Here is an 18,684-nt window from a genome sequence, read left to right as displayed (position 1 = left end):
GTGGACTCCTCAAAGTTTGTCAAGATGGTACATATGTCAGACATCCAGGTCCACTCCTGAGGTCTTATGTGTGGAGTCTGACCTGAATATTGACGGCCTTGTTGCAGCTGGTACTCCACAACTGCTCTCTTCTGCTCACAAATCCTTTGCAACATGTGGAGAGTAGAGTTGCAACGTGTGGGGACATCACACACCAGTCAGTGTGACGGAAGCAGCAAACGCTGCTGCAACACAGCAAGGGCGGCGGAAGCTGTAGCCGACTTGCGAAAATGAGCTTACAGGCAGCGTACTTTGACGAGCAGATCTGGCAACTCAGGGTACGATTTTAGAAACCGCTGAACCACGAGGTTAAGCATATGAGCCAGGCATGGTACGTGTGTGATCTCGCCTCGCCTCAGAGCCGCCACCAGGTTACGGCCATTGTCACATACGACCATGCCTGGATGTAGGTTCAGCGGTCTCTGCCACAGATCTGCCTGCTCTTTCACAGCTGTCCACAACTCACAAGCAGTGTGAGGTTTCACACCTAAGCTTATGAGTTTCAGCACAGCCTGTTGCCGCTTGGCAGAGGCAGTACTGCAGTGCTTACAGCTTGTAACTGATGTGGTGATATCTGAGATGGAGGCTGAACATGAGGAGGAGGAGGAGGATGATGCGCAGGAGCTGTGCCCTGTGGGGGCAACTCTGACTGACATAGTGCCCGCAATCCTCTGTGTGGGGAGGATGTGTTCCGTCCCAAGGTCCCACTGGGTCCCGGCTTCCACTGTGTCTACCCAGTGTGCCGTCAGGGAGATGTACCGTCCCTGGCCACAAGCACTTGTCCAGGTGTCCGTTGTCAGGTGGACTCTCCCAGTAACTGCGTTGTTGAGGGCACGGCAGATGTTTTGGGACACGTGCTTGTTTAGTGCGGGGATGGCACACCGGGCAAAATAGTGTCGGCTGGGGACCGAGTACTGAGAGACGGCCACCGCCATAAGGTTGCGGAAAGAATCCGTCTCCACCAGCCTAAAAGGCAGCATTTCCAACGCAAGCAGTCTTGAAATGTGCGAATTTAGGACTGTGGCCTGTGGGGCATTGGCTGCGAATTTCCGCATTCGTTCAAAGGTCTGGGATATGGACAATTGAACGCTGCGGTGGGACGTGGACGTGGACGTTGATGCTGTTTCTTGAGAAACTGCCATAACAAGTGAAGACTGAGAGGAGGGGGCATCTTTGCATGCAGTATGGACAGGGGATTGCCTTGCACACACAACAGGGGGTTCTATTGCACGCGCAACAGCGGAAGAAGCAGTGGTGACACCCGCTGACACTGGTCGTGGACCCTGCGGTTCACCCCACAAAGTCGGGTGCTTTGCTGCCATGTGCCTGATCATGCTGGTGGTGGTCAGGCTGGTAGTTTTGTCACCCCTGCTCATGCTGGCATGGCAGGTGGTACAAATGGCCTTTTTGGGGTTATCAGCAGAGTCTTTAAAAAAATTCCAGACTCTGGAAGACCTACAGGTTGTACTGGCAACGTCCCTCGTGTTGGTGTTACGGGGAACTGTTGCCTGCCTTGTGTGCGGCCACCACACTGCTTCTTCCTGCCTGTTGGGGTACTCTGCCTCCCTCACCCTGTGTGCTGCTGGCCTCGCTTTGCATGTCCTCCTGCCACATTGGGTCAGTTACTAGATCATCCACCACCTCGTCCTCTTCCACTTGTGCACCACGATCCTCCTCCTCACTTCCTGGCAATTGTGTCTCGTCATCGTCCACCTCTTGTGACAAATTGCCAGCGTCGACTTCCTGTGGCCGTGGCTGTTCAAATATTTGGGCATCGCTACATGGGATCTCCTCTTCCACCACTTTAAGCGGAGCAGGCGAGGAGCACAAATCTGGAAATGGACCAGTAAACAGGTCTTCAGAGTGTCCAAGTGTGTTGTCTGACGACATTCGGCATGGTGGGAGGAAGGCGCATCAGGGTGAGGAGGAGTATGCGGTCGAGACTCACGGCTACTAAGATTTGACCGTGTGGAAGACAGACCGGAGGTGGTGGTGCCCAGGTAACTGGAAGTATTATCTGCTATCCAATTAATAACCTGTTCACACTGATCAGTTCGCAATACTTGTGTTGTTCTGTGCTTCCCTAGTAATTCAGTCAAGAAGTGGGAGCGAGAAGATGTGGCTGTTGGTTGTGGCACATTTTCACTTTGGCCACGGCCCCATCCTCTGCACACACCATCACCAGAACGTCCAGTTCCACGTCCCTTGCCACGCGCCTTGCCCATTGTAAAGAAAGTAAAATAGCTTACACTCGCACTATCAATGGAAAAAGGGTAATAAAAAGTAGATTAGAACCGTGGAAGTAGCGTGATGCTCGGGCGAGTACCGAGCAGTGTTGAGCATGTTCGCTCAACACTAGTGGCGACCTCTTTGCCTGGGAATCTGTCATTCAGCTCGTTCTGACAGTTCAACGGTAAAGTTTGTTATCTCTTCTTATATCTGTATTTTTCTGAGCTCCTCTCAGCTGATTTATAACCATAAACACATGAAAATTGAATGTGCAGGGAAACAAACAGCCTGCGAAAGCAAAACAATGCATTATTTGTAATGAAACTCGATTGCAAAATAAATTTTTAGCCTAAAATACATGTATTTAAGTAAAATGTAAAAAATTATCCCCAAAAGGTGGTCATCCCCTTTAAATTCGCAAGTCTTATTTTTGTACGAGATTAACCATTCTGGATGAATGGATTGGATTTTTCAATGGACAACCTTTTTCTGTATGTCTAATTATGAATTTGATAGGTCGCACTTGCTATAGAATACCACATTCGGAAATGTAAGATAGCCAAATTATCTTACCCCAACAGTTTGACAAGCCAAAAATGTGGTTTTATCTGATGTCCCGGATAACTTCATTACACTAAGGAGTGGATTATTTTAGTCATGTCCATCTTTTCTCATTGTTTCCACATATTAAAGGGGTTGTCCAGTCTACAACTACAAGTCTGCATACTCCCAGCCACATTCCGACTAGACTGTATCCGGCTTCCCTCAATACACTTGCATTGAGCAAGGCAGTGCCCATCTAGTAGGCATGTGACCTCATGTATGCAAAGCGCATACTGGCAGTCACTCTCCCGGCATCAGAGAATCCTCACACCGTATGGTGTATGTAATGTGAGGATTCATATGTCTGCAGTCACATAGAGTGCCTGTAGACTTCTAGCTTTGGAACAGATAACTCCTTTAAGGTTACAGTCCTATTAATGATACATTGTTCTCATTTTAGGTATCCCTATAGACGATATAAAAGCATCTCTAGGTGAAGAGCTCTTTAAAATATGTTACGAAGAGGACGAGCATGTTTTGGAAGTTGTTGGAGGGACGTTAAAAGACTTTTTGAACAGTTTTAGCACTCACCTGAAACAGTGCGGACTGTCCCGACCACATGAAAATGATGGTGGTTTGCAAGAAGGATCAATTCTGTGCCTTGAAAAAGATCCAGATTTCCTAAATGTATATTACTTTTTTCCTAACAACATCACTACACTAATTCTACCTGGAATAATAAAGGCAGCAGCATATACGTTATATGAAGCTGAGGTGGACGTGAAGTTGGTCCCACAACGGGTCAATGACGGGAATGACTTTATTAAGGAGCCTTATATATTGTATTCTGTTCAGGTTAACAACACAAAACCTTCTCTATCCCCGTGCAAACCACAATCATACGTTGTTATTTCAGCCTCCATCTTTTGCAAGACCTTTCCTTTTCATTTCATGTTTGATACAGACATGAATATGTTACAGGTTGGTGATGGAGTCAAGAAACTACTCAACAGAAAGGAAATTCCTGGAAAATCTAATTTTGAGGAATACTTTGAAATCCTTTCCCCAAAGATCAGCAGTACCTTCAGCGGGATAATGACTATGTTGAATATGCAGTTCACTATAAGAGTTAAACGATGGGACAACGCAATTGAGAGTTCATCAAAGGTGAGAAGCATAGTTATATTTCACAATATTCTCTTAATGTTAAATACGTTTTTATCTATTTGAAAAGAGTTTAGCAATTATAGCAGAACCTAATCTATATAATAAGGTTTAGCTTAAATAGTAGATAATTTAAAGTAGCTTTTATCATTATTTTCATGATATGTCTATTCATATGGTATTTATGGGATAGTATACTTTTAAAGGGAATTTGTCACTAGGTTTTTACTACCCCATCTGGGGCAGAGATCCTGATTCCAGCAATGTATCATTTACTGGTTGCTGCAGTTTTGATTAAAAACTGTTTTATCTGCTGCATATGTACCAGTGATCAGAATGCTGAGCTCTGTATAATCCCTCACACACCACTGATTTCTGTGTACCCTGTGCATAGGCAGAAAGCTGCCAATCAGTGGAAGAGGTGGGGTTGGACTACCTAGCAGCAAGCCCAGTAGTTCTGTAAGGATATTCTCCTGTTGATATACACAGTGCTGTTATCAAAACTACACTTAGCCGACCAGTAATAATAATAATAATAATAATAATAATTTTTATTTATATAGCGCCAACATATTCCGCAGCACTTTACAATTAAGCGGGGACATGTACAAACAATAAATTCAATACGGGTGAGACACTTTAACAGTAACATCAGGAGTGAGGTCCCTGCTCGCAAGCTTACATTCTACAAGGAAATGGGGGGACACAATAGGTGGAAAGTGCTTGTTATATCAGGTCAGGCAATTATAATAAGTCGGGATTGTCATATAAAGCTGTATGATCTGGTCATCAGCCTGTATGTTTAAGTGCAGTACTCAATTACTGGGTGCAGTTATGTGCGTGGAGGGCATAGAGAAGGATGAACAGTGGGGGGCGGATTTTGAATAGTATTTAGCAGGGAACAGGGGAAAGTTAGTTTACTGGGTATTTGAGGTGGTAAGCTTGTATAAAGAGATGGGTTTTTAAAGCGCGCTTGAAGACATCAGGGCTAGGCATCAATCGGATAGTCTGGGGTAGAGCATTCCAGGGAACTGGCGCTGCACGAGAGAAGTCTTGGACCAGTAAGTGACACATCGCTGGAATCATTATACTCCTCTCCAATTAGGTATCAAGAACCTGGTGACAGATTCCCTTTATGTAGCTTTCAGTTAGCCTTTTTTTAATATCAAACACAATAAAAAACATTTCATGTTGTGCTTGACAGGCTCTCTTGAGCAGCCAATTATAAGTGACAATGTATGTTCTTCTTGTTTGTAACCAAATACGCTCCTCTCTCTGTTCATGGACACCACTGCCTCTGTACAAGGAAATAGTAAAAAACAATAGTACAATAACAAAGCAGTCAGGAGTAAATTCACACAGGTTTATCATCCTAAAGCTAGAAATCCTCTGTGCTAGTCTGAAGAGTGTATGTGGATATCACCTCAGCAGGTGGCACTCTCTCTAATATTGTCCTTTCAAAAATGGAGCTGTAGGTTCCTGTGTGACATCACATCATCTATGGTGCGTAGCATACACCAAAAATCCAGCGGGTTTCTGAGACGCTCACTCTCCTTCGTCAGGGAAATGTTGTGACGTCACACAGGGACCTACAGCTCCATTTTTGAAAGGACGATATTAATTGATTTGTGCCATTGTCCAGGGCACTAACTGCATACACCCCTCGGACTAGCACGGTGGATTACAAGCTTTAGATACTATCACCAACCCTGGTACATTTGGACACATATTGGCTTTGAACAAGTTGGCCAATCTTTTGTTTCATCAGTAATTCAATTAATTTGTATAAGATTATATTGGCTTTTACACAAATAGTTTTTTATTATTATTATTATGCAATTCTCTGGTGGAATAAGAATACTATTTTGCTGCAGTTCTTATAATTGTCTATTGTTGCAAATTATATATTTTTATCATTCTCACAAAGAGTAGATTAAAAACTTGCATATCACAACCATGGAAAATTTGCGTAAATCGGCTTCATCTGGGGCTGTGTGACACTATATTATACATTGATTGATTGGATTCTTTTTATTTTGTTGTGTTCTGAGCTGTAATCTTAGGGGTCACAGTTGTTTCTTGGAGTCCCATAGATGCGGTATGGAGAAGTAGCACGCGTATTCATTCTCTGATCCATTTATACTCACCACACAAATATCATATTTCCAGTTCAAATACCTCTATGAATTTCCTGGATTTTCCTCTGCACGGTTGATATTAATATATTCTAAACAATTCAAGAATATTTAGGGAAGGAAGTTTAAAAATAATTGGAATCCGCTTTTTTTTTGTGGGATGGTGGTTTCTATTTGTCTGCAATTTTGAGTATATTTTACCAAATTGTAGAACATTTGGTGTGCCCAAAGGGAAGAAATTACAAATTAAATATACTGAACAGATTATAATAACACAATAATAATAATACCCATTTAAAAAATTATAATTCTGCTCCCAAATAATGGTTATGTTGTTAGTACGGTAGTTGTGTACTTTTAAATCTTATAGTTGTAGAGAAGCTCAAAATCAGAGACCTCCAATTCTTGGCCTTTGGATGGCAAAACGTCCTCAGGTACCCTCCTACAACATCCGTGCCCCTAGTATTTTGCCCAAATCATGAGTAGATCTTGAAAGATCAGTTTTTGAAATTGTTTAGTCTGTTTTTAGCCAAGTAAAATCTATTGAGAAAATGTAATTAATTATATATGCCTACCTGATGTGCCGCTCATTAATAGCCACACCTATATGGAAGTCTGACAACTACAGTTCTAAACGCTATGTAGTTTTCTAAGAAAAGTAAGTGATATAGATATTTTTTTCTTAGGAAACTGTATTTTTATTTATCACTTTTCAATTAACAGTAAGAATACCCAGTTTTTAGCTACAAACACTTGTGTAGGATAAGCCCCTGGATAATATAAGTAATACATTGTATATTTGACAATTAAGAGGAAAATGTATTCCCTAATTCCATGGAAAAGTAATACGGCTGTGCTGACTTTCACGGTTCATTGCAGAACTTACCATTAAAATCATAATTCAGCTCCTCATTAGATTTGATACACAGCCTGTAATGAAATGTGACAGGTTTTTTATTTTTGAGCCGGAAAAGATTTTTTTTTTTTCCTCGTTTTTTTAAAGTATATGCAGATTTTAGTGAGGGATATACTTTATTAAATATATTTATAATTTTCCATGACTGAATATGCTAATATTTTACTCACTTGAAAATAAACTTTTTAGATTCGCATTCCTGTTTCTGACGGAACAGAATATTCCCCAGACAAGTGATTATTTGTCTCTCGGCAGGAATCCCTTCTGAAAAGCTGATGGCATTTCGCTTGACATGTTAAGATAGGCTATAATACAGCACCTGATGAAACTGGATGTCACATCATTAACTGCGCTGGCTTTACTATCCTTTACTTTTTATGGTTAAGGAAAAGCTCTGGTCAGAAACTCCCTCTCCCCAAAAAAATCACTTAGCGTTTGTATGTGTTCCCTTTGTGTTTCCTGTTATTGAAATGTTCCTAAATGATTGCAGCTAATGGCGAATATGTATATGCAAAAATCCTTTTTTGTGGCAAAAATTAAAGGTGATGTCTTCACGGGCTGTATAATATAGTGACCAACATGCTGATTTCTGCATTCTTTATTTTGCGTCAGCATCGGTATTCATGAGCGGCTAGCCCTCCCTGCCACCCCGCACTGATTGCCAACTTTTTCGCTGTTAGCCTAGGGTCACAAGACCTATTTTCTTTCATCTGAGAAAATCAGTCCAATGATGCTAATTCCACTCTGATCAGAGTTTGATCATATTGTGATCCGATTTTCTCGCATGTGGAGTTAAAAAAAAAGTTTTTTCATCTTCTACATTAAGTGTGTCCGTGAAAATCAGACCACTCTCAGATGTCTTTGGACATGCGCACTGTCTCATTGAATAACATGAGAATGAGTGCTTTCCGTCAAAACGACGGATAACACTCTTCCTATTTTTAGGACTTTTTCTTGCGACCGTTAAAATCAGACGAGTGCTATCCATCATTTTGATGAATAGCACTTGTCCCCATGTTATTCAATGAAGCAGTGCACATATCCTCAGCATGCAAAAGTTGCCTACGATAATCAGATTGCACTCGCAAATTCATACGTATGGGTCCGTGGAAAATATCGGACCACATTCAGATGACATCCAAGTCCTGTCCCATTTTTACGGACACACTGAGTAACGGAGTAGCTTTTTTTTTCTCCTTATCCAAGAAATTCTTATCATACTCTAATCAAACTCTGATTAGCAAAATCGAACCAATGAGAGAAAATCGGTTGCGTGACCCTAGCCTTACTGTTCATGTTGGGAAAACAGTAAATCAACAGCGATGGGATACCGACTATGAGACGCAGACATACTGTATATCAGACAGGTCAGACAACTCATGTCAGTCCAATGGGATTTTAAAATTGATAAACATTTTTGCTTAATAAAGGCTACAATAGAGTCCATAAAATATAAAAGCAAGAAAGAAAAACATCTAAATATAAACAAATGTTAATTCTACAGGTTTGAAACCATAACATCATAGGTATGGATGTCATCTGTTATCATTGTTTTAAAAAGTCCCATTCATTCTTAATATTTTTTCATGTTGCGCTAATATATTCTGCAATGCTGTACATCAATTGCTATCACTGACATAAATCCCTGTTTATATTGCAGCTCACAACCAAACTTTCTGTCATACCCACACACTTATGCCTTATTCACCTGTACTTGTTCAGTGTTTCATCCGCTTTGATAAGACAAAATCAGAATTAGAAAATCCAGAGAGACAAACTATTATTGAAAGGTTCACACATGTTTTGTGTTGTAAAGTTACTTCTGATTTTGGATTACACATACTGATGAAATATTGGTTTGTGAATAAAGTTAAGTGCACACGTAGCGTTTTTGATGCATTTCGCGGAAACGCAGTGAAAACACTTGGTAATGGGTCTGCCAGCTATTGCAATGGTAATCTTGAAGTGCTGTTCACATGATGAGGAAATTTCCGCTCAGGATTACTATTGCGGAAAAAAACGGAGCATGTCAATTGCGCGCAGCGATTCCGCAGCATTTCCTGCCAATTGATTTTAAAAGCATTTAACATGCTGCGGTCCTGAAAGACGTGCCGCTTGTCAGTGTCCACGGGTGATTCTCAGCCTCTGATGCACACATAGTGGACATGGGATTTCTAGAGATCCCATCCACTATGCTGTAACATCTGGACGCTGTATAAACACGCAGCGTCAAACCTGCAGTGGCTCCTGACCGTGGCCACGTAACCAAACTCACCCGCAGTATGTCAATTTCTTTAGCGGACACGCTAGTCTCCACTGCAGATTTTGACCGATTGAAGTGTCATTATATACGGTGGATTCACATGTACCGACAACAAACATGCGGCATTAGAACACCACGTTTTGGATGCAGCAAAAATACGCGAAACAGCTGTGAGCTGTTAATAATAGCCAGGGACCATGTTTGCCTAATGGCACCTTTCTAGGCTAAAAATAGCAGCTCACAATTGCCCCAGAAATTACATGAATGGAAATGCTAATTGAGATTGGGTGAATGGGATCAGCTGACAAGGTGTCAATCAGACCCTTTCATCACCAAAACTAATTAAAGAGTTAAATAAACACACAGACACAGAGTAAACACTTTATTTGAAATACAACCGACACATTCTTTAATAATTGAAATTAACCAATATACTCACCCCAGTTCTGATGGTAATCCAAGCGTTAAAGCAACGTCCCACCAAATAACTTTATTTAGCTCCAAAAAGGAGTCATTGATGTACAAAAACGCGGCAAAACCACACGTTTTTTCCACAGCGTTTTTCCTGCCAAGGAGATGCAGAAACACTGCAGAAATTTCTGCTTCAAATCCTGAACTTGCGCACATAGCCTTAGGGTATGTTCTGTTTTTGCAGTACTTTTTCTGTATTGAAAGTGCTGCCTCTTGTCCGGAAAAATGCAGCATACAATATACACATTTTGCTGTGTTTTTACTAGTGATAAGCGAGCACTAAAATGCTTGAGCACTCGGAACTCGAATTGACCAGGTCGGACGGGCTCGATTCGAGTAACGAGTATAATGGAAACTCAAGCATTTTTCCAGAAGACCCTACCCGGAGGGCTGGGGGGGGCAGGAAAATCGCTGAAATGGATGTAAACAGTGCTCAAATTGAATGGGAACAGCATGGGGAAGATGACTTTGATGCACCTCTGACTCCCAGAAAAATCTTTAAATGAGAAGGTGTGTCCAAACTTTTGGTCTGTACTGGACATGCTGCCATTATGTTAATTTTCTAGTTTAGCTCTAACTAATCTATTTTAACAGTTTCAGTTTCAAAATAGATGGCATGAAATATATATATGCATTATTAAAAAAAAAGGAATGTGAACTCCCCGACTCATTAAGCAGTTTGACTGTTTTGAAATGTCACTTTTTTTTTTTTTGCAAAACTGTTGTGATTTTTTTCTGTGTGTTTTTGAAAAGTCGGTGAAGCTTTGTCAGGAGGACAGCAAACAAATTCAGCATAATTTATGACCAAAAATGATGACAGAATTGTGCTCCAGCCCCTTCTGTAGGATTAGAGGAAAAGGGGAATTTACAGTAATTTATGCAGAGAAAAACTGACTGTTTTGTGCATCATAATGTGTGGGTATACAAAGTATTTTATATTTATATATACGTGTATGTGTGTGTATATGTATATATATATACATACATACATACATACATACATACATACATACATACATATATATATATACATATAAATGTATATTTATTTATTTTTTTTGAAGGACTTGACGTTTTTTATGTGCGTTGGGGAACTAAGTAAAATGTAGAGATACAGTTATTTACTATAAAAAGAAGTAATTTTTTTCTTTTTTCTCCCACCATCCTCCCTATTCATGTACCATTTTGTATCTATCCTCTTGCTGACTTCTCCCACCTTTTTTGTTATTTTATACAGTTCTAGTGTATCTTTATCTGTCTACTGGTCGTCTTCTGACTATTTGATTGTTTTTAAAAAGATTTTTTGTACTAATAAAGGAAACATAATTTTAACCTTTAAAACCCCAGTTGTTTATCTTGTTTATATATATATACAGTGCCTACAAGTAGTATTCAACCCCCTGCAGATTTAGCTGGTTGACACATGCGGAATTAACTTGGCATTGTGACATTTGTACTGTAGATCAGCCTGGAAGTGGGAAATGCACTGCAGCAAATTTTTTTTTTTTTTTTTTTTAAACGTTAAAAGTTAATTCAGAGTGTCATTTATTATTCAACCCCTCAAACCACAAGAATTCTGTTTGGTCCCCCTAAAGTATTAAGAAGTAGTTCAGGCACCAAGAATAATGAGCTTCACATGTGTGGATTAAAGATCTATTTTGCCAGCCTTTTCTGACTATTTAAGACCCTCCCCAAACTTGTGAACAGCACTCAGACATGGTCAACATGGGAAAGACAAAGGAGCATTCCAAGGCCATCAGAGACAAGATCGTGGAGGGTCACAAGGCTGGCAAGGGGTACAAAACCCTTTCCAAGGAGTTGGGCCTACCTGTCTCCACTGTTGGGAGCATCATCCATAAGTGGAAGGCTTATGGAACTACTGCTAGCCTTCCACGGCCAGGACAGCCTTTGAAAGTGTCCTCCCGTGCCGAGGCCAGGCTTGTCCGAAGAGTCAAGGCTAACCCAAGGACAACAAGGAAGGAGCTCCGGGAAGATCTCATGGCAGTGGGGACATTGGTTTCAGTCAATACCATAAGTAACGTACTCCACCGCAATGGTCTCCGTTCCAGACGAGCCCGTAAGGTACCTTTACTTTCAAAGCGTCATGTCAAGGCTCGTCTACAGTTTGCTCATGATCACTTGGAGGACTCTGAGACAGACTGGTTCAAGGTTCTATGGTCTGATGAGACCAAGATCGAGATCTTTGGTGCCAACCACACACGTGACGTTTGGAGACTGGATGGCACTGCATACGACCCCAAGAATACCATCCCTACAGTCAAGCATGGTGGTGGCAGCATCATGCTGTGGGGCTGTTTCTCTGCCAAGGGGCCTGGCCATCTGGTCCGCATCCATGGGAAGATGGATAGCACGGCCTACCTGGAGATTTTGGCCAAGAACCTCCGCTCCTCCATCAAGGATCTTAAGATGGGTCGTAATTTCATCTTCCAACAAGACAACGACCCAAAGCACACAGCCAAGAAAACCAAGGCCTGGTTCAAGAGGGAAAAAGTCAAGGTGTTGGAGTGGCCTAGTCAGTCTCCTGACCTTAACCCAATTGAAAACTTGTGGAAGGAGCTCAAGAATAAAATCCACATGAGACACCCAAAGAACCTAGATAACTTGGAGAAGATCTGCATGGAGGAGTGGGCCAAGATAACTCCACAGACCTGTGCCGGCCTGATCAGGTCTTATAAAAGACGATTATTAGCTGTAATTGCAAACAAGGGTTATTCCACAAAATATTAAACATAGGGGTTGTATAATAATTGACCCACACTTTTATGTTTAAAATTTAATAAAATTCAACTGAGCAACATAACTTTTTGGTTTGTAAGATTTATGCTTCTGTTCATAAAACCTACTCTCGTTTGCAGTTTGAAGGCTCTAACTTATTTGCATCTTATCAAACCAGCTAAATCTGCAGGGGGTTGAATACTACTTGTAGGCACTGTGTGTATATATATATATATATATATATATATATATATATATATATATATATATATATATACAGCTGTGGCAAAAATTAAGAGACCACTGCACAGTTTTCTAAAAATCCCCATCTCTACATGTCTGACAGCCATTCCATTCCAGTGTCAGTTGAATTCCAACCAAAGTACACCTCATTCTACTTAATTCTGATTAGGTGATCACCTGAACCAAATCTTATGTAATGAGGGAAAGTATAAAAACACTGCTGTGATCTTCACAATCCTCTTGCAATAGGTCAAGCTGGATGGCAAAACAAGTGCTAGGAATAGCCCATAAGTAATTTGAATGAAGAAATAATTTTTAACCATGCCAAAGGAGTTGAAAAGAAAACTCTTGAGTGAGGAAAAGAAGGGCTCAATTCTGGCTTTACTAGCAGAGGGATACAGTGAGCGTCATGTTGCCTCCATCCTTAAAATTTCAAAGACGGCAGTCCATTACAACAAGGTCAAACTGCAGACATTGGGGACAACAAAGCTACAGACCAGCTGAGGGCGAAAGCGACTCTCCGCTGACCGGGATGACCATCATCTTATTTGAATGTCACTCAGCAACCGCAGGATGACAACAAGTGACCTACAAAAGAAATGGCAAATGGCAGCTGGGGTGAAGTGCACAGCAAGAACAGTTGGTAACAGGCTCCTGTCCTAGAGGCAGGCCTCAAGTCATGTAAAGCTAGAAAAAAGCCTTTCATCAATGAGAAGCAAAGGAGAGCCAGGCTGAAGTTTGCCAAAGACTATAAGGATTGGACCATAGAGGACTGAAGTAAGGTAATCTTCTCTGAGGAGTCTAATTTTCAGCTTTGCCTAACATCTGGTCGTCTAATGGTTAGACGGAGAGCTGGAGAAACATACAAGCCACAGTGTCTTGCACCCACTGTGAAGTTTAGTGGAGGATCGGTGATGATCTGGGGATGCTTCAGCAAGGCTGGAATTGTGCAGGTTAATCTTTGCGAAGGATGTATGAATCAAGCCGCATACAAGGTTATCCTTGAAAAACACTTGCTTCCCTCTGCTCAGGCAATGTTCCCCAACTCTGAGGACTGTTTTTTTTCCAGCAGGACAATGCTCCATGCCACACAGCTAGGTCAATCAATGTGTGGATGAAGGGTGAACCACATCAAGACCCTGTCATGGCCAGCCCAATCTCCAGACCTGAACCCCATTGAAAACCTCTGTAATGTAACCAAGAGGAAGATGGATAGTCACAAGCCATCAAACAAAGAACTGCTTAAATTTTTGTGCCAGGAGTGGCATAAGGTCACCCAAAAGCAGTGTGAAACACTGGTGGAAAGCACTCTTCCTGCGTTAAAACATGAGTATTGTTGTTTCTAAATGAATAAGAACTTGTTTTCTTTGCATTATTTGAGGTCTGAGAGCACTATTTCTTTTTTTTTATTTTGACGATTTCTCATTTGCTGCAAATAAATACAAAATTTTTAGCTTTGAATTTCGGAGACATGTTGTCAGCAGTTTATAGAATAAAACAACAAAGTACATTTTACTCAAAAATATACCTATAAAGAGAAAAATCATAGAAAGTGAAAATTTTGCAGTGGTCTCTTAATTTTTACCAGAGCTGTATATATATATATATATATATATATATATATATATATATATATATATATATATATATATATATATATATATATATATATATTTGCTAGCGAACATATTACAGTTTTCTTGATATTTAGCCCATTAACCAATTTAACCAAGTGACAAATAGATATTTCTATAGGAAACCAGATATGGCAATTGGCTACTTTGTCATGTCTGGCCCCAATCAACTGTTAGCATTAGCATAGGAGCTGCTTTATAAGATAGCTTTCATATTTGCTTTTGAAGGATGGGGGTGGGTGGGGTCTTAAGCTTATTGCATCTCCTCTAAAGTAAAGAAAATTGGTGTTCAAACAGTAGATGTTTCGAGGTTGTGGTGGAATGGGGTGTGGAACCCCTGGTAAATGCAGAGAGAAATTTACCCCACACTATTTCAATGATGCAAAGAGAAACTTGTAAATAACTCATGAAATAATAAAGTTACGTTAAAACCAAACACACCATTGTTTTTCTTATGAAATTCTTAATAAGTTTGATGTGTCACATGACCCTCTTCCCATCATTGATAAAAATAAAGTTGGATCCAAAATGGCCAACTTCAAAATGGCCTCCATGGTCACCACTCATCTGGAAAAGTTTTCCCCCTCCCATATACTAAAGTGCCCCAAACAGGAAGTTGATATCACCAACCATTCCCATTTTATTTAGGTGTATCCATATAAATGGCCCACCCTGTAGTATAACTAAATAACAAGGGAGAACCTACATTTTACATAAAAACTCTGTAATAATCAGGTAAAACCTAGTACTTTAAAGGGTTTGTTTTTCTCTTTCGCAGTACCAGTCAATGAATCTGAAAGGCCAGATGATCTATGTTTTCGAATCAAGCTCTATTTTGTTCCTGGGCTCCCCCTGTGTAGATAGATTAGAAGATTTCACGGGACGAGGTCTGTACCTGTCAGATATTCCTATCCACAATGCTCTGAGAGATGTGGTGCTAATTGGAGAGCAGGCCAGAGCTCAAGATGGATTGAAAAAGAGATTAGGAAAGCTGAAGGCTACCCTAGAATGTGCACACCAAGCTTTAGAAGAGGAGAAAAAGAAAACTGTTGACCTTTTATTCTCAATCTTTCCTGGTGAAGTTGCTCAGCAGCTGTGGCAAGGACAGACTGTGAAAGCCAAGAAGTTTAACAATGTGACCATGCTTTTCTCTGATATTGTGGGTTTTACGGCAATATGTTCTCATTGTTCACCCATGCAAGTTATCACCATGCTGAATGAACTGTACACACTCTTCGATTTCCAATGTGGAGAACTGGACGTCTATAAGGTAACACTTTGAGCCTATTTTTACTGTGAAATAATTTTTAGTGTTGTGGTCAGTTTGACTTGAGATAGGTCTATTTTATTTTGTATTATTTGATCTTTTTAATGTCTGTTAATTTTTTTATGTATATTGTTTATGTACTGTATAAAAATAAGTAATACTATTATTTTAATACAGTGGGGAAAATAAGTATTTGATACACTGTTGATTTTGCAAGTTTTCCCACCTACAAAGAATGGAGAGGTCTGTAATTTTTATCATAGGTACACTTTAACTGTGAGTGATGGAATCTTAAAAAAAAATCCAAAAAATCACATTGTTTGATTTTTACATAATCAATTTGAATTTTATTGCATGAAATAAGTATTTGATACAATAGAAAAACAGAACTTAATATTTAGCACAGAAACCTTTGTTTGCAATTGCAAAGGTCAGACATTTCCTGTAGTTCTTGACCAAGTTTGCACACACCGCAGCAGGGATTTTGGCCCACTCCTCCATACAGATTATCTTCAGATCTTTCAGGTTTCGGGGCTGTCGCTGGGCAAGATTGAGTTTCAGCTCCCTGCAAAGATTTTCTATTGGGTTCAGGTCTGAAGACTCGCCAGACCACACCAAGACCTTGAAATGCTTCTTACGGAGCCACTCCTTAGTTGCCCTGGCTGTGTGTTTCAGGTCATTGTCATGCTGGAAGACCCAGCCACCACCCATCTTTAGTTCTCTTACTGAGGGAAGGAGGTTGTTGGCCAAAATCTCCTGATACATGACCCCATTCTTCCTCCTTTCAATACAGTGTAGTCATCCTGTCCGTTTTGCAGAAAAGCACCCCCAAAGTATGATGCTTCCCCCACCATGTTTCATGGTTGGGATGGCATTCTTGGGGTTATACTCATCCTTCTTCTTCCTCCAAAAAGTTCTATTTTGCTCTCATCTGACCACATTACCTTCTCCCATGCCTCTGAATCATCCAGATGGTCATTAGCAAACTTCAAACAGGCCTGGACATGTACTGGCGTGAGCAGGGGGACCTTGTGTGCCCTGCAGGGTTTTAATCCATGACAGCATAGTGTGTTACTAATTGTAATGTTTAAGACTGTGGTCCCAGCACTCTTCAGGTCATTGACGAGGTCCTCCTGTGTAGTTCTGGGCTGATTATTGACCTTTCCCAGAATCATCTTTACCCCATGAGGCGAGATCTTTCATGGAGCCTCAGACCAAGGAAGATTGACAGTCATGTTGTGTTTCTTCTATTTTCTAATAATTGTGCCAACAGTTGTTGCCTTCTCACCAAGCTGCTTGCCTATTGTCGTGTAGCCCATCCCAGCCTTATGCGACTCTACAATTTTGTCCCTTGTGTCCTTAGACAGCTCTTTGGTCTTGGCGGAGCTGTTGGAGTGTGATTGAGTGTGTGGACAGGTGTCTTTTATAAAGGTTACACATTCAAACAGATGCAATTAACACAGGTAATAAGTGCAGAACAGGAGGGCTTCTTAAAGAAAAACTATCAGGTGTGTGAGAGCCAGAATTTTTGCTGGTTGTTAGGTGATCAAATACTTATTTCATGCAATAAAATGCAAATTAATTATGTAAAAATCATGCAATGTGATTTTCTAGTTTTTATTTTTAGATTCTGTCTCTCACAGTTGAAGTGTACCTAAGATAAAAATTACAGACCTCTCCATTCTTTATAGGTGAGAAATTTGCAGTGTATCAAGTACTTATTTTCCCCACTGTATGTATATATATATATATATATACCCAAATCCATAGTCTGTTAATAGATGGCTACAAATGAAACTATGTGTAGCAAGGTTCAGATGGCCATATTTCATGGTGGGTATACTGAACGCAATGGATGATCTGTCTATGGGCCTGCCGACCCAAACTTTGAACCTCATAGGCATATATGAGGTTATTCTGTAAACGAACCATGAAATATGACCACAGTAACCCAGCCTAAGCCAGAGCAGAGAACTGCTATGTAAGAACTGCTCCCATTCTGTCGGCTCCACTGGCCTACTAGTACATGGTTGTGTATTAATTTTAAGTGCAGTACTTGAGTTGCTGTTAATGGAATCTGTTTTAATGAAAATATATTACCTTTATTTTTTACTAATTAAATATTTATTTTTACAATTTTGTTTATTCTGTTTTGGGGATTGTGGGGACAAGCATCTTGCTCATGCTGCTGTTAATATTATCATTAACAGCTATGCCTTGTAGCAATCAGTCCATAGAAACCTTTCGGGAGTTTAGGGAGCTTGTGTTTTTCGGTCCTCAGTGTTGATGAGCTTTGGCTCCCTCTGCTCTCCTTACATTGATTAAGAGAAGAGTTCTGTGCATACACAACCAAACACATCATTAGCATCGCTTTAGACTGGGCTGTGACCGCCACTCAGCAAATATTCTGCATGAATTCTTTTCTAACGAATAGGACCTTTGCATGATTATCAGTGGGTGCCAGGATGATTGTCTGGGCAACTGTGGGGCCCATCATGCAGTGGTGTCTCTCCCCGCCCAATGTCAGAAGAGTGGGATTTCCCACCTATGAATTTAAGCATGCTGTAATTGTTTTAGTTTTGTATTTGTTTTTTTAATAAATAGATAAAAAATTGTGCTCCAGTTACATGTCTGTATAACTGGAAAAGGGTGTTCAGACTGCCAGGAAACTAGTCTATTTATTACTAATTTTCTATGGTCTTTATCCAGTGGGTGCGACTCACAGGGCAATAAAGCACAATTGCCTAAAGATACGCCCCCAAAAATACCTTAGAAGCAACTCCCACTTGGAAAAGACCATAAAAATTATCACTAAATAAAAAGTCCCAGTTCTCTGAAACCATATATTGGATTTGTAAAGAAAAAAATGGAAATCTCAGGGAATAAAATAAGAGCAAAAACTGACCACTTCTGGAGTGGTAACAGGCCCTCTTTAATCTGATTTCCATGAGGCTAGAATTATCATTTATTATCATTTCCTAACAGTAAGTATACAAAGCAATATATGTAATAGAAATACATAACAATGTAGACACCTAGGATTT

The 18,684-nt window shown here is 40.4% G+C and overlaps 1 protein-coding gene across 1 annotated transcript in view; it reads left to right on the top strand.

The window, feature by feature from the left end:
* GUCY1A1 (guanylate cyclase 1 soluble subunit alpha 1) overlaps window positions 1–18,684 on the top strand; it is an 81,468-nt gene that overhangs the window by 56,356 nt on the left and 6,428 nt on the right. The window contains exons 5-6 of the mRNA XM_073644983.1: window positions 3,272–3,978; window positions 15,152–15,643. Of these exons, the coding sequence (XP_073501084.1) occupies window positions 3,272–3,978; window positions 15,152–15,643 (1,199 nt within the window). The remainder of the gene's footprint in view (window positions 1–3,271; window positions 3,979–15,151; window positions 15,644–18,684) is intronic.

The sequence above is a fragment of the Phyllobates terribilis genome, unplaced genomic scaffold, assembly GCF_046119375.1.
Source record: "Phyllobates terribilis strain yellow unplaced genomic scaffold, ASM4611937v1 Scaffold_1__5_contigs__length_1240528914, whole genome shotgun sequence".
Lineage (NCBI taxonomy): Eukaryota > Metazoa > Chordata > Amphibia > Anura > Dendrobatidae > Phyllobates > Phyllobates terribilis.
The sequence above is the reverse complement of the archived record's forward strand: the minus strand, read 5'-3'. Positions and strand labels throughout refer to the sequence as shown.